At 59.6% G+C, this 14,374-nt stretch overlaps 1 protein-coding gene across 1 annotated transcript in view; it reads left to right on the top strand.

Annotated features, from left to right (window-relative positions):
- KIF25 (kinesin family member 25) overlaps positions 1-14,165 on the top strand; it is a 44,087-nt gene extending 29,922 nt beyond the window's left edge. Inside the window, 9 exon segments of the mRNA XM_039257135.1 lie at positions 4,492-4,566; positions 6,579-6,598; positions 6,601-6,688; positions 10,138-10,314; positions 11,347-11,441; positions 12,463-12,651; positions 12,921-13,055; positions 13,902-13,985; positions 13,988-14,165. Coding sequence (XP_039113066.1) covers positions 4,492-4,566; positions 6,579-6,598; positions 6,601-6,688; positions 10,138-10,314; positions 11,347-11,441; positions 12,463-12,651; positions 12,921-13,055; positions 13,902-13,985; positions 13,988-14,055 — 931 coding nt within the window. The 3' untranslated portion in view covers positions 14,056-14,165.
- Positions 14,166-14,374: the final 209 nt, after the last annotated feature.

Genomic DNA, 14,374 nt, shown 5'->3' with positions numbered 1-14,374 from the left:
CCGTCCACCCCCTCCCAGGGACATGATGCCCCATTCACTCCCCCCACGTTCTCACCACAGAGCCTCTCCTGAGGACTGTGATGGGGAAGGGGGGGACACGCTCTCGGGGAGGGGTCGTGCCCCGAGGCCCTCATGCCAGCGAGAACAGGGCAGGGCCCCCGCCGCCAGCCACCCCGCCGTCCGCTGTGCCACACGCAGAGGACCAGGTGGAAGGGCGCCGTCCGCAGCCCCCCGGCGTCCGCGTCCAGGGCCAGCCATCAGCTCCAGCCTCTCGCCCGCAGCCCGGCTGCCTCTCCTCCGGCACCTGAAGTGTCCCCTCCCGCGGCCCTTCAAGGCCGCCTGTGTTTCGTCCGGAGTTTCAGGTCCTGTGTTGTCCCCTCCCCAGAGTGAGGAGGGCGAGGCCACCCCAGCCCATGCTGCCACGGGTGGGTCTTCCATCCCCCTCACGTTTCTGTGGCTTCTCACAGCGCCCCAAGCACATCCGATTGGGTCCCGTGGCTCGGCCGTGGCAGGACCACAGGTGGAGAAACCGGCCGGCGGCTCGCTCACCTTTCCGGAGGCAAGTCTGGGCAGCGGCTGCCACGGAGCCCGGCCGGACACACGGCGCTGGGGGCGGGGATGCGTCTGGCAGCGTCACTGGGACCTTGTTTCGGGGAATCGGGGGGCAGCGCGTCGTGTACATTGGGGTCAGACTGAAGGGGAAGGTCTTGACTGGTGTTTGGGCTGAACAAAAAAAGAAAGGAATTTGTGCAAGTAAATTACTTCTATCCGAGTAAGAAGTGAGAATTCACATCTAAGTCTCCATAAGAATTTATTCCGGGGAAGAACTTATTCAGGATAGTCCCACTTCAAAACCAGCAGAGCATATGGCTCTTACAAAATCAGAACACTTTATTTATAACAGCTTTTGACAGAACTAATAAATGTCAAAATATTTTATTTCCACACTGAAAGAAACTCAGCGGTTTCAGTACTTAGCCCCTTCTTAAAAATAAATGTGTGTGAAAGGGAAAATACATCCCTTCCGGAAAATTTCAGGAAAAGTACAAATGGGCCCAGAGTCGGGAGACATTGCTATCTTCTAAGTGGGATAAAAATATATTATTATTTTTTTAATGGCAAATTAATAGTAACAGCCATTGGGGGTGCCTGGGTGGCTCAGTCGGTTAAGCGTCCGACTTCGGCTCAGGTCATGATCTCACAGTTTGTGGGTTTGAGCCCCGCGTCGGGCCCTGTGCTGACAGCTCAGAGCCTGGAGCTGCTTCAGATTCTGTGTCTCCCTCTCTCTCTGACCCTCCCCGCTCACATTGTCTCTCTCTCTCAGAAATAAATTTTAAAAAAGAAAAAAAAGAAGGAACAACCAATGACCCGAAATGCCATAGGAAACCTGAGAAGTAGTTTTACTGTGCTGGGCAAGACGGCTGTGCCCGGTGCCCACAGGACCCCTGGGTGTGTCCTACGCTTACATTCATGCTGTGATGCACCCGCAACGTGCTCCTGTTGGTTTCCCTGTGGTCCCGAGTTCGAGCCTTCCCTGAGCTCATGTTACAGGTGGGCGGGGCTGGAGGTGAGCTGAGGGCCGCTGCACACGGTTCCGTTAACCAGGAGTTAACCAGGCAGAGAAGGGGGGGCCTCTGGTGGGGAGACAAAATGGCCAAAGGCACAGAGAAGAATGGAGAAGAGGGTCAGAGGCCCCCAGGACCGCCGGGCGCACCCTGGAGACCGTGGGGGTGCTGGCTGTGTGGAATGAACCCCGAGGGCGGCTTTGCCTTCCTCCTGCCCCGCCAAGGCTGGGTTGGCCCTGCTGGTCAGCTGCCGCCCGGCCCGCATGCCCGCGGCTTCCTGCCAGGACCTGCTTGGACCTGGGGCCGCACCTGCTGCGGCTTCTCGGGCGGGAGGCGGGGGCCATGGTCAGGCGGCTAAGGGCCCCCTGCAGTGCCTTCCCCGGTGAGCTTGCGCCTCTAGATGGGTTCCTACGATGATGTAGAAAGGATTTCTAATACAAGGACAAATACAGGGAGAATGTTGCTATGTAAGGAATAGATAAGCAATAGAAGGAAATGTTACAGCAAATTACAAAGCTCATGGGCCTTTTTCTTCTCTATTTTTCGGAGCACTTTATATATCAGGGATATTGATCTTTTGTCTGTGATTTAAGTTGCAACTGTTTTTCCAAGTTTGTTATTTGTATTTTTTTCTTTGCTTCTGATGGCTCTTACCCATGCAAAAGCTGTCCCCCCGTGACTTAATTACGGTGAAAAGGCCACCAGGTTCAAGAAGAATATACCCACGTGTTCTCCTATCATTTGTATGGTTTGACCTCTCACATTAAACTTACAACCTGTCTGGAATATTCTAGAACACTGTCTGAGGAATGGATCCCATTTTATACTAGTCCATGTACCACCCCCGTTAATGATGCCACTTAGGGAAACACATCTTTTCCCCACTAATCTGAGACGCCTCTTTATCATACAGCTGCCACGTGGGGTCCAGTTCAGACTTGTCTCGGGGGCCCTGGAACCCCACCTGCCCACCCACCCCCTGGCTCAAGTGCACGGCCACGGCCTCAGGCGCACCGCCATGGCCTCAGGTGCAGGCTTCAGGGCCCGGGACAGCCCCACCCCCGCTCCTTCTCTCCCCCAGCTTTTCCTTTCTATTCTGACCTCTTGTTTTGCCATATCAATTGTATAATCACATTATGTGGCTCCACAGATCAACTTGATAGTATATATGGTATTTGGGGGTTGGGGGGTGAAAGGCAACTTTATAAACTAACTTCCACGCAGGGTTGAGTTACTATCCAAGGACGTGATCTTTTTATTTGCTCAAGTCGAGTTATGTCCTTCAGGAGAGTTTATAATTTTCTCCATAAAGAACCTGGACCTTTCTCATGAGGGTCACGGCTGGGTTTTCAGTTTGCATTTCTCCTGCCATCGATGGGAGCTTCCTCCCGCGGTATCTTCTGACTCAACTGTCTGTGTGTACGCGCTGGCTGACGTTTGCACTGGCCGCCTCTCTAAGTGCCACTGCGCAAAGTGTTTGGCTCCGGGGTGCCTGGTGCACAGTGCGCCCGGATCTTATGTCAGTCGCTTCATTGTGTCCACATGGGTCCCTGAGTAATGACCGGATACCGTGTTACCAAGTACAGGTGGCACAGGGCCCTTGACCTTGGCTTCATGTTGGTGGGAAAGACCTGAGGGTTTAAGTAAGATGTTCACAAGGCCTAAACTAGCTGCAATTTAGGAAAAGTTTGCTGACCACTACTACAGATTAAAGATTTAGAAGATCTGCGGCCAGCGGCCACGGGAATGCCTTGTTTGAATCATGATTTTTAAAAACTAACAGGAAAAACAAGCCTACCAGAGAGCTGGAGAAAGGGCAGAGAAGGTGGCCAACTTTGGGGGGAGGATACGAAGGAATTACTGTTAATTTTTCAAAATGCAGTAATGGTAACCTTGTGCTGATTTTGGAAGGGTCGTCCTTTTCAGACACAGGCTGAGACATCTGTAGACAAAGCAGACAGACACGGGGTCGGCTGCAGCAGGTCGCGGGCGGAGGGCGGGTTTGCACCAAGTAGGCGGGCCCTGCGGACGCAGGGATAAGCTAAAGATTCAGGAGCTCAGCATCACGCCACTTGCTCTAAATGCCTTCCTGATCATGCATAATAAGCAACATTTTATATGGACGCCTCTGAAGTTTAAAATCAGTCCTGCTTCTAGATAATGTGGATCAGTCAGACATTATGAAACATTTTGAAAATCAAAGAAGAGAATAATTTGGTTCCAGCTAAATAAAACCCTGTATTTCGGGAGCCTGGGCTTAACACCTGCCCCCTCGAGGGTCTCCTGCACTCGGCGGCCCCGCACGAAGCCCGCGCTCAAAGACCAGGCCTTCCTGTCTTGTCTCAAATTGCACAGCGAAGTGCATTTTTTGGAAGTCACGTCCTGCTTGGCTGTACTTGTGGGTCCTTCTAAACACAGAGCCACCCCGGATTCCCTTTCCATAGCAGACGCCCGGCCCTGGCGCCCGGCTAACCTGGGGCGTAGGAAAACGGTTCTAAGAGCTTGAACATGAAAATTAAATATTGTGTATCAAGTGTTGCCTGGAGTATGAAGTATGATTTTTGTGGTATTATTGTTGGACCCACTTAAGTGGAGCTAATTTAGTTCCTGGATAATTACATGGCATCCTTGCCTTTCTCTCTCTCTCTTTTTTGCCTGCTTGCTGTTTCTTTCTGCTTTGCAAGCATTCATAATTTTGCTTATTGTGTTTTTATAGCAGAGGGGACAATTCTCTAGTCTTCCTTAACCTCTGATAGCTTGACAGGCAATGGAATTAACCTTTATTGTTTAAGAAAAAAGGAATCTCGACAGCGTGGGGGGCTTACAGCTGGGAAGCGGGCGAGATAGGCTGGCAGCGTTCCTGTTTGCTCACTAACGTGAACCTCTTTTTCTTCCCATGGTGCGTCACTTCCACGTTGCCTCTCAGAGTTTACGGTCCAGCAGAATCCCAGCAAGTGGTGTTTGAGGATGTGTGTCCCCTGCTCACGTCGCTCTTGGACGGGTGAGTTAAAGTACCTCTGAGGTCAGCGATCACAGCACGGGTGGGTCCCCTTCGCGCTACAGGATGAGCTATGACGTCAGAGTCCGCGCATTTTCCACAACGGCAGAGCCACCCGTAGCCCCGTGGTTGATTAGTGTCCATGGGGGCAGGGGGGTGGGTGTGCGCCAGGAGAAGGGCCAAGCAGGACTCGAGGAATGGCGTCGTGAGACACAGGCCTCGGGTCCTAAAGACGGTCCGACGCATGTGTGTGCAGCCGACGGCGGTGAGCGCCTGCCCTGGGTCTCCCCGGCATTCTCCGCGCACTTTGGAATTTGCAGGAAGTCCGAGAAGCATGTTCACACCAGATGGAGGAACTCATCGTCCCTTTGAGAAGGAGCCTGGGGTCCCGGACGCACGACCGCTGCTTCCCGAGGCCGTGGGTCACAGCCTAGCAGTAAAGATCGTGTCTTTAGCACAAACAGAGCCAGTTGTGTAGCTGACCCGGTTCGCCAAGACTTGCTACCCCTGGGTGCCGGAAGAGCCCCAGTTTGGGGCGGAGACGCGGGCGGCGACCCGAAGAAGAAGGCGTGTCTGTTTGCACAGCAGGGGCTCCTGCACCGCCACCGCCAGCCACACGGAGGCCGCGATGACCGGGCTCTTTCCGCCGCCGCGCTCTAGCATCTGAACACGTCGAGGGTGCCCACAGGGGTCAGGCCCTCCCGGGAAGCCACGTGGCCCCGGCGGCACCCCCCCGCAGCGCCCACCCTCCCTGGGACCGTTTCTGCTCAGCGCTACCCCCGGAACGTTGGGGCTTTTATGTCCTTCCAGAAAAGAGCTGGCCCCCGAAAACCACGCGAATAGGAGAGCTCCTTTGTGTTCTCAGTCGGCCTCTTTAAGGAAGCAGCTTCCAGAAATGAAAAAGGCGCGGTGGTTGCGTGATCGGTGCCAGAGCTGCCCTTCCGTGTTAAATGTGAAACAGATGGCATTACTTTAGGTCCTGAGAGCCTTTCTTCAAGAGGCTTCCTTCCTGTCTGTGGCCCTAAGGGGTCTGGAAGGCCCCTGAGAGCTCGCCTGCTGAGGCCCAAGCGCTTCCCACCGAGAAGTGTCCCGCGTCTCCTGGCGCAGGTGCAGAGACACAGGGCTCTGGGAGGGGACGCGGAGGCTGCTACAGAACCACAGGACGGCGGCCCCTGGGTCGCTGTGATGCCCCGGGTGGTCAGAACGTTCTTCACGGTCCTTTCCTGGAAGCAGTAGCCCCGGTGAGTTTGGCTGCGGGGAGTAGCTCAGGCCGTCCATCCGATTTAAGGCTGGCCGAGGAAATCGGGGTCCCCGAGGCGCCCGTGCGGCCCGGTCTCGCCCCCACCCCAGGTCGCGGCGGGGGTCAGGGCCTAGCATTCCGCCCGTAGGTCTGGCTCAGCTGCGCCTGCACAGCCCAGCACGTAAGTTTATATCACTTATACATTTATTTCACGGATGTATATCATGTCCTGTAAATTTATACTTATTTCAAATACTGTTTCCGTGTTCCCATCTTCCCGCTGACATTTTGGGCTGAAGAAACAGCTGGAAGGAAATCGGGGGGCCGGTCACTGTCCTTGTCCCCTGTGACGTGGCCCCGTCTGTGGGGCGCGGGGGGCTGCCCGCCGGGGAGGCACCCAGGCCCCTGGGCTCACGTAGAAGGATGCGCAGCGGGCGGTTCGTGTGACCACTGTCAGCGACGCCCGGGCCACGTGCGCGGAGCCCGGGTCCCCGCGTGGACCCCGAGCGCGGGGCGCCAGCCGCAGCACCGGAGGACATGTGGAGGCAGCAGGGACATGAGGCTGGGGATGCGAGCCGGTGGCCGCGGGGTGGCCGCCGCTGCGGGGATCGTGTGCAGAGCGCGGACGCCCACTGCCTGGGTCTACGCGACGGAGGAACAGGAGTAAGAGCAGGTCGGGGGGATCGTCCCTCCACGCGAGCGTTTCCCTTAGAATCCAGCTGTGGCGGGGGGGGCCCTGCACGTCTGCGGCCCTCAGACCCGTGCTGGGTTTCAGGTATAATGTCTGCATCATGGCTTAGGACAGACGGGCTGCGGCCAGACCTACACCATGCTGGGGCCGCAGCCCCGGGCGGTCCTGCCCAGGGCCGCCGGGGAGCTCTTCAGGTGCCTGGGGGGCAGCGGGGTGGGCAGAGCTGCGGAGGGGGGAGCGGGGGGGCAGTGAGCGGGGGGCAGAGCCGCGGAGGGGGGAGCGGGGGGGCAGTGAGCGGGGGGCAGAGCCGCGGAGGGGGGAGCGGGGGGCAGTGAGCGGTGGGGGGGCAGAGCCGCAGGGGGCGGGGGGCAGAGCCACGGGGGGGCGGGGGTCAGAGATCACCCCCGGCGCTCTTCCCGGCACCCACGACAAACCACGGAGGGCTCAAGTACTCCACGCCTCGCACCACAAACACTAGAAATTCTTCGGGGCATTTATGTTGAAATCCTGTCGTTAAGACCAAACGGCCAGAAGGCGATGCCGGGCTAGACAGTCTCCCCGGAGTCTTTCGCTCTAGAACGGGGAGGGGGCCGAGGGGAGCCCCGTGTCCTTTCCTCGCCTCCTGGCCCTGGAAAGAGTAGACACAGCTGGGTTTCTTCCTTGGCGACAGCGAGCTGGGCACGCTGAGGTTGCTCCTGGCCCGTGACCACCACATCCTCACAAGGGACCCACTGCAGATTGTGGTTTCACCAACACAATTACTCCTGGGAGCAGACAGTAACAGGCTGTCCTCCGCAGCCCAAGGTACCAGGGGCTTCTGGAACCAAGCTGTGGTCCCTACACCCCACCCCCTTGGCCCAGACATCGGCCCTTCCTGCCTTCGGGGAGCCGACATGCAAGATACACCTTCTTGGCCCGTCTGGGTGGCTCAGTCGGTTAAGCGTCCGACTTTGGCTCAGGTCATGACCTCAGGGTTCATGAGTTCAAGCCCCACATCGGGCTCTGTGCTGACAGCTCAGAGCCTGGAGCTGCTTCAGATTCTGTGTGTCCCTCTCTCTCTGCCCCTCCCTCCCCATTCTCTCTCTCTCTCAAACAAACAACATAAAAAAAATTGCCTTACATGAAGGTGCTGGCTCCTCAGAGAAGAAGGTGCCTTCCAGCAGCAGGTTTCCAGGGGAGGGGGCTTCTGGGGGGAGTGCTTCTGGGGAGAGGGGGTTTCTGGGGAAGGGCGGTGTTTCCAGGGGAGCCGGGCTGTTTCGTGCTGCTGATCCCTGTGTCTCCTTGCCTAACCCTCTTGTGTCTCCAAATCAGAGCCAAAGACATAAGAACCCCCACAAGGCCTAATATTTTGGTGCCTCTTCACACCGATATTATTTAAATATTTGTGCACATAGACTCGTTCATTTATTACATTTTCTCCTACTACTTACCTGTCAGCACAGGTGAGGTTGTGCTGTGTAACAAGCATTCTAGAAAGCTCAGTGGCCACAAGGCCCCTCCCGAGGGTGTGTGTTGTCAGAGATGGGGGAGGAAGGGCTGGTGGCCAGCCCTGGGGACCGCCCCCCGGGAGAAGCACATCAGCTGCCCGCCGCCGCGTGGGAGGTCCCCAGGGTGGGTGGGGGACTCGTGGACAGTAGCTCAGCCTGCCCACCGCAGGTGACTGTGACCTCCCTCTGGGGACACTATTTCACGGGGCCAGAACCCCTGCAGGCATCACGGGCGTCCTCAGCAGAGCCAGACCGGGGCTGGCACAAGGGCCGTCAGCTTCACCCCCAGGGATGCCTCCCCGGGCAGCAGCCACTCAGGCTGTGAGCTGAGCAGCGGCCTGTGGCTCTCCCGCCGTCACGTGGAAGGAGGGCCACGGCAGAGACCTGGGAGTCGGGGAGAGGACCCACAGCGTCTTCCGCGGAGCAGGGCCCGGGGCAGCTGCCGCTCCAGGCTCCGTGACCCCCACTGGAGCCTTCAGACCTCGGGCGCTGATCTCGGAGAACCTTTCTGTGGACGTTTCACCCTGAAGGATCTTGTCTCAGATGGCTGAGGTCACCAAGGGCGGCCCTGCCATTTTAAACACAGCGACCACCCCCTGGGCATCCTCTCAGGCCTCCTGAGCCTGGGGCTCGCACCGCGTCCTTCCTGGATGATCTCAGTTGATCAGCGGGCGTCCAGAGGGTGTCTGGCCGCTGGGCCGAGGGCAGGAGGGCTACGCAGATGCGCCTGGTGACTTTCCGTCCTTACAAAGCCCGGAGCAAAGGCAGACGCGGTGATGACCCAGCATGTGCATGGGGGGGCGGGGGGAAGGCCTATCTGCCTCAGTGTCCCCCTTTGTAACCTCACGGGGCATCGTGCACTTGTGTGTAAGATGTGTCGCGTGGCGCTGTGACTTTACACGTGTATTTGCGGGCCGCACACTGGCTTCTTCGAGGTGAAGACTGAACCACCCTTCACGGCTGTCCCCAAACCCAAGGAACTGAGGGACAAATGAATCATTCAGGCACCTAGTTTCATGGCAGAAAATCCCACATCGGCTCTCCCTGGTGCTGTGTAGACAAGAAACTTCTAATCTGGGTTCTGTGACAGCCAGAGACACACCTGTCACACGGGGGTCAGAGCCACCCCTGAGGTCGCGTTTGTAGTTTTCTGGAGTGAGGAAGGGTGCACGCCCCCCCCGTCAGTGGCGTCTGTGGTGTGACGGCCCCTCCGCTCTGAGCTCCCCTGGGAACCCCAGCACCCAGAGTAAGCCCAACCCAAACCCCGAGCCAAGAATTCTTCTCACGGGAGGATTTTACTTATTTTTCTCTCATTTTCCTTGTTTTCATTTTCGTGACCATGTCATCAGGAGACAGTACTTGCTCATTTTATTCTTGGCTCGCTCGTAGCTCCTAAGGAGCCCCACCCCCCGCCCCCGAGCCGGCAACGCTTGAGTAAGACACCCAGGCTGCGTGTCCCGCAGCGCCACCCCTGCGCACACGGGCTCCAGCTCAGGGGTCAGGACTTCCGTGGGGACAAGAACGCCCTGGTCAGAATGGGACGGGCCTCCACTGGCGTCGAGCCAGCCTGGGGCCCCCTCCCCCTGGGTGTGGGTCTGTCCCCAAGCGCACGGCACCTGTACTTACCAGCCTGTCCACAGTCAGCACGTAGCACTTGAGAAGATGAAACAAAAGAAGACGGGCAGTGGTTTCTCAGCGCGGGGCTTGGCTGGACGTCTGGCCGCGGGTGGGCCCGGGCAGAGGAGTCTGCACCCAGTCTTCCTGGAGCGGGGCGGACTGCGGAAGAGCGAGCCCCGGCTCCGGAAAAGTGCTAGAAGTCGCCCTGGGCTTCCGTGTGGGGACAAGACAGGCGGGGGCTTTCTGAGTCGAGGCCACGGGCTCGTTGGGCTTGGGGTCCTGAGGGCACTGACGGCCGGAATCGCTGACTTGGATGTCACTCACGTGCAATCACTGTTCCTGAGACCATTAGCGTGCCTACCGTGTGAATAGAACATTCTGGTCTTCCCGCGCTTCTGCTGCTCGTGAGACGCTGCCCTGCGCTCCAGGCTGCGAGTTTTGCCGAGTGTTGTCCAGGGCTGTCCTCACCTCCCTCGGAAAGTCGTTCTTCTGCAGCTTTCTTCAAGGGGCTACTTGGCTCCCTGTGTCCCCCTCCCCAGGCTTATCTCAGAAAACCCGTCAAGGAGCCTGAAGGTCGACGTGTCCATTGTGGAAGTTTACAATAACGACGTTTTTGACCTTCTGGCCAAAGACGGTCGCACGGCAGCGTCTGGGCCCAAGTGTGAGGCGCCGACCGCCGAGGGGACGAAGCAGGAGGTCCATCTGCTGACCCGAGCGTGAGTACTCCGCGTGCTCCCGCACCCGCCGGGCCCCCAGGGAAAGCCGGCTGCGCCTCCCAGACGGGCAGGTCACCACGGAGATGGCCCCGCCGAGGTTTTGTGCTTAGGGTGCATTCTGCGTTTTTCAATTCGCTTTAGAAATTCTCTTTTTAAAATCACATTTAAAACAAGTCAATCCGTTAACTGTTCAAAATATCCTCATGAAAAACTGACGGGTCAGGTTCTGGTCCCGAGGAGGGAACATGCTTGGAGAAGCGGTCTTGCCCACGGCCCCTCGGTCAAGTACAGACAGACTCCCTCACTTCCCCTTGCACAGACCAGTGTTTCCCAGAACACAGCAATTAATCACCTTGCAGAAAAGGGCGACTCCTCATGTTGATTGAATATGCTCCTCAAAGTTGTGCGTCCCCTGAGCCCACGTCTGGGGCACGGGGGAAGGCTGGGTCCCCTCGGTGACAGCCGTGGGCGGTGAGCCTGGGATCTCAGTGTCAGTAAGCGAAGGGTCCGCGGCAGGTTCCAGCGTCGGAACAAACCTACGGGAAGTGATGCATTTAGCCACAAACGTGCACAAGGTGAGCACAACTTTCAGCTTTTGACTAATAGGCTCCGAACAAAATAGCCCCCGCTGATGGGGACCTCTGCTTAGCTGTTTCGCTCGCTAACCACAACAGGGAAGCAGACTTTGACCGGAGTCCGTGGGGCATAATAAGTAAAGGGATGCTTGATGCTCAAAGGGTTGGGAAACCACCCAAAACAGTTGAATGTTTCAGACAAAAGAAATTCACCCTAAGTCGGGCCTCAGAAAAGGAAAGCGTTTGATTTATTACGTTTTATTTTGTCTAAGCTGTGCCTCAGGCTACTCTTACAGTGGGCACGTGGGTTTACAAGAGGCCCCTGTTGTCCGAGGGCGGAGGGCGTCCCTCGCCGCTGCCCGGGGTGAGCTCCCCACCGCCCACGGGCTCTGTCTGCCAGGCCCATCCACAGCGCCGCGGAATTCATGGCGCTTGCCGCCGGGAGCCTGTAGCTCAGGGCGAAGCTGGCCGCCTCAGTGCACGCCACCTCTTCACGATCCCACCCGATAATCACGGCCACTCTGACCGCAGCCACTGGCCGTGGCAGCCCCGGTAAGTGGCCTCGCGTGCCTGGTCAGGGGCACGGGACGGAATCCACATAAAAGGAAAAGAGCCCGGGCACCTGCGGGCTGCGAGGCTTCGCACGGGGGCCCAGGGTGGGGACTGCAAACGCGTCTGCGGGACCTGGAACCAGGCGGGGGGGCTTCGTTAACCGGGACGCGGCGTGGGGGGAACGGGCATGTTTGCACGTGGTGCCCGCGTCACCAGTGATTGCAGATGTGACTGGGTTAGAAAGTCACAAACTGTGTTGCCGGGGCCTGTGTCCTGGTGAAGACCCGGCCGCGCACCCGGCCGCCTGCATGACTCTCCCGGCACCGGGCACCCCCCGGCCACAGGCCCCGAGGAGGGGACGCGCGGAGCCCGAGGACCCCAATTTCCGCCGGCTCGTGGAGCCAGCGCCCACCCGCGGAGGCCGGCTGTCAGGGCCCACGTTCACACGGCCGGGGCTCGATGCCCGGGTGCAGCAGGTCGACACTCACTCGGCTTTTACAGGCCACTCCTGCCCCCTGACCGCCCCACACCCCGAACGGGGCCTGGCCGGTCCCAGGAGGGGCTCGTCCCCAGGGAGGGGACGTCTGTCCAGGAGCCCAGGGTCACTCTCCACACATGGAAACGCAGTGGAGAGCGCAGTAGCTTTATGTTCTTTTTTGTCCCATTATTGTTTGTCCCGTATTGTTTTCTGCAGTGAGTACACACTATTTAGGTTTTTTAAAACTCTTGAGTAAGTCTGGTTGGGAATACACACGATGGGGCTCACACACACACACGCACACGCACGCACACACGGAGGGAAGATCGGGTCTATCGGGGTTTCTGTGGAGGATTCGGAGACAAAGCAGGCACCCGCTTCCAGAAGGGCTCTCAGGTTTCTCTGGGCTTTAATTACTGTCATTACTGCACATTTCCAAGAACGTCACTCTGTTCTTGGGATGAAGCGGGCTCGAGCCTCACCCTCCACGGCGGTGGCCTCCCTGCTGAAGCCCCTCCCTGCCCCGACCCTGCCCGTCTGCAGCGCCGCTGAGGGGGCTTCGCGGGCACCCCGGGGGAGCCGAGCCGCGGCCCCACAGGCCACCGCCGGACGGGAGCGGGCGGAGCCCCTCCGGGGGCAGAGCCTCGCCGGGGGCCCCGGGGGCCCAGCGACCCGCGGAGCAGGCGCACGCCAAGCTGCAGCGCGTGGACCTGGCGGGCAGCGAGTGTGTGGGTGAGCACGGAGCGGCCGCCTCTCTGGGGGAGCGGGGACGTGGGGGCCCGTGAGGCAGCCGCCCGGGGCCCCGAGCGCGGCTCCTTCTGCAGTCGTCTGTCACCCGTTCCCCCAGAGGGCACGGTCTCACCACTGGCCACGCGACAAGCCACCAGCCACGCGGCCCCCCACGCGGCGCACGCGTCCTGAGAGGTCCCCGTTATGCCTTGCCTGGCTCATTTCCTGGCGTCGCCCGTCCGAACTGAGTGCCGGGGTCTCCGCTTCCCCAGGTGCGTCTGCAGTGACAGGACCGGCCCTGAGGGAGACTTCGTACATCAACCGGAGCCTGGCGGCCCTGGCGGAGCGCAGAGGCCACATCCCCTACCGGAACAGCAAGCTCACCCACTTCCTCCAGGACGCTCTCGGTAAGTGGTGCCCTGCCCCCTGCCCCCGCTCACCGCTCCTCCCGGACGCGCCTCCCTGGGGGACCGGCCGGCTCCCTGTCGTCCCTCCCACGGCATCTCCAGCGCCGCGACTGACAGCCACACCCCGCTGCCGTCCCGTGTCGCTGTGCACTGGGTGGGCTTGTCCGCACGTGTCTGGCGAGCCCTCCGGGGAGGTCCCCTCCTAGAAGGTCACCCCCTAGGCCCGTGTCCCCTGCTCAGGCCACACACTGGCTGCAGAGGCCGGAAACCCAGGCTGAGTTACACAGGGGGAGGCGGACGGTTTGCTCTCCTCCAGGCTGCCGCTCATGCCAGGGGAAGCTGAGGGCAGAATGTTCTAGGGCTTTCTGTCATCCTGGCATCTCCCTCTCTCTCACTGCGATGCACTCTCCCCAAGGATGAGGAAGGACCTCAGAACCTCTAAGGGGCCCCTGACACCCTCAGAGCACTCGTGAGCCCCGCTGGCCGGGGGGGGGCGACCGCGCGGGTCCCTTCCAGCGTCTGCGCCGTTTCCCTTCTCCTCTTCCCTCAGCTCCCCGTTCCCCCGGGGCTTTGCTGTTCCCTCAGTGCCGCTCAGCCTCCCCGTCGTCCGAAGCTCAGGCAGCAGCCGGCTTCCGCGGACTGGGAAGCCCTGGGTGCTGGGGGCTCGGGGAGGGCGCCCCGCCCTGCGTGGGACCCGCCACCCGCACTTCCAGCGGGAGTGACTCAGCCCCACGGCCGCTGGGGCCAGGCCCGTCCCTGCCGGTGGGGACCCCTCCACGCGGCCCCACAGTGGTCTAGAGGTGCCAGGGTCGCGATGCCTCCCACGTGCTGCCCCCTCTCGTACAGGTGGTGACGCGAAGCTGCTGGTGATCCTGTGTGTGTCCCCCTGCCGGAAGCACGTGGCGGAGACGCTGCGCTGCCTGGGCTTTGGGCCCGGGCGAGGCAAGTCCAGCGCAGCCAAGCCCGAGGGGGCCGTCCCGCCCCCCGAAAACCCAGGTGAAGGAGACGCGGAAGCCGGGTCGCAAGTGGTGATGGGCTTTCCCCCCTCAAAATGAGTTTCCTGTTATGACTGGACAACAAACGTGCCCTAAAATAAGCTCATTTATTTCAGACTCCCCAAGCCTGTTGTTTTCCAGGAAACGGCGGCAGAGACGCCCGAGGAAAAGCAGCGTCAGGACTGGGGGGCTTGGGGGCGCTTTCGGGGAGGGGCGCGAGAAGCGCTGTGTGCGGGGCGGGGGGCAGGGTGCGCCAACCGGGCACAGCCGGGGTTGGAGCGCAGGTTCCGGAACCACGGCCTGGGGCTCTGGTGGCAGCCGTGT

The sequence above is a fragment of the Hyaena hyaena genome, unplaced genomic scaffold (assembly GCF_003009895.1).
Source record: "Hyaena hyaena isolate Hyena2069 unplaced genomic scaffold, ASM300989v1 scaffold_603, whole genome shotgun sequence".
In the NCBI taxonomy this organism is placed as follows: Eukaryota; Metazoa; Chordata; class Mammalia; order Carnivora; family Hyaenidae; genus Hyaena; species Hyaena hyaena.
Note: the sequence above shows the minus strand (reverse complement) of the source record. Positions and strands in the feature narration are given on the sequence as shown.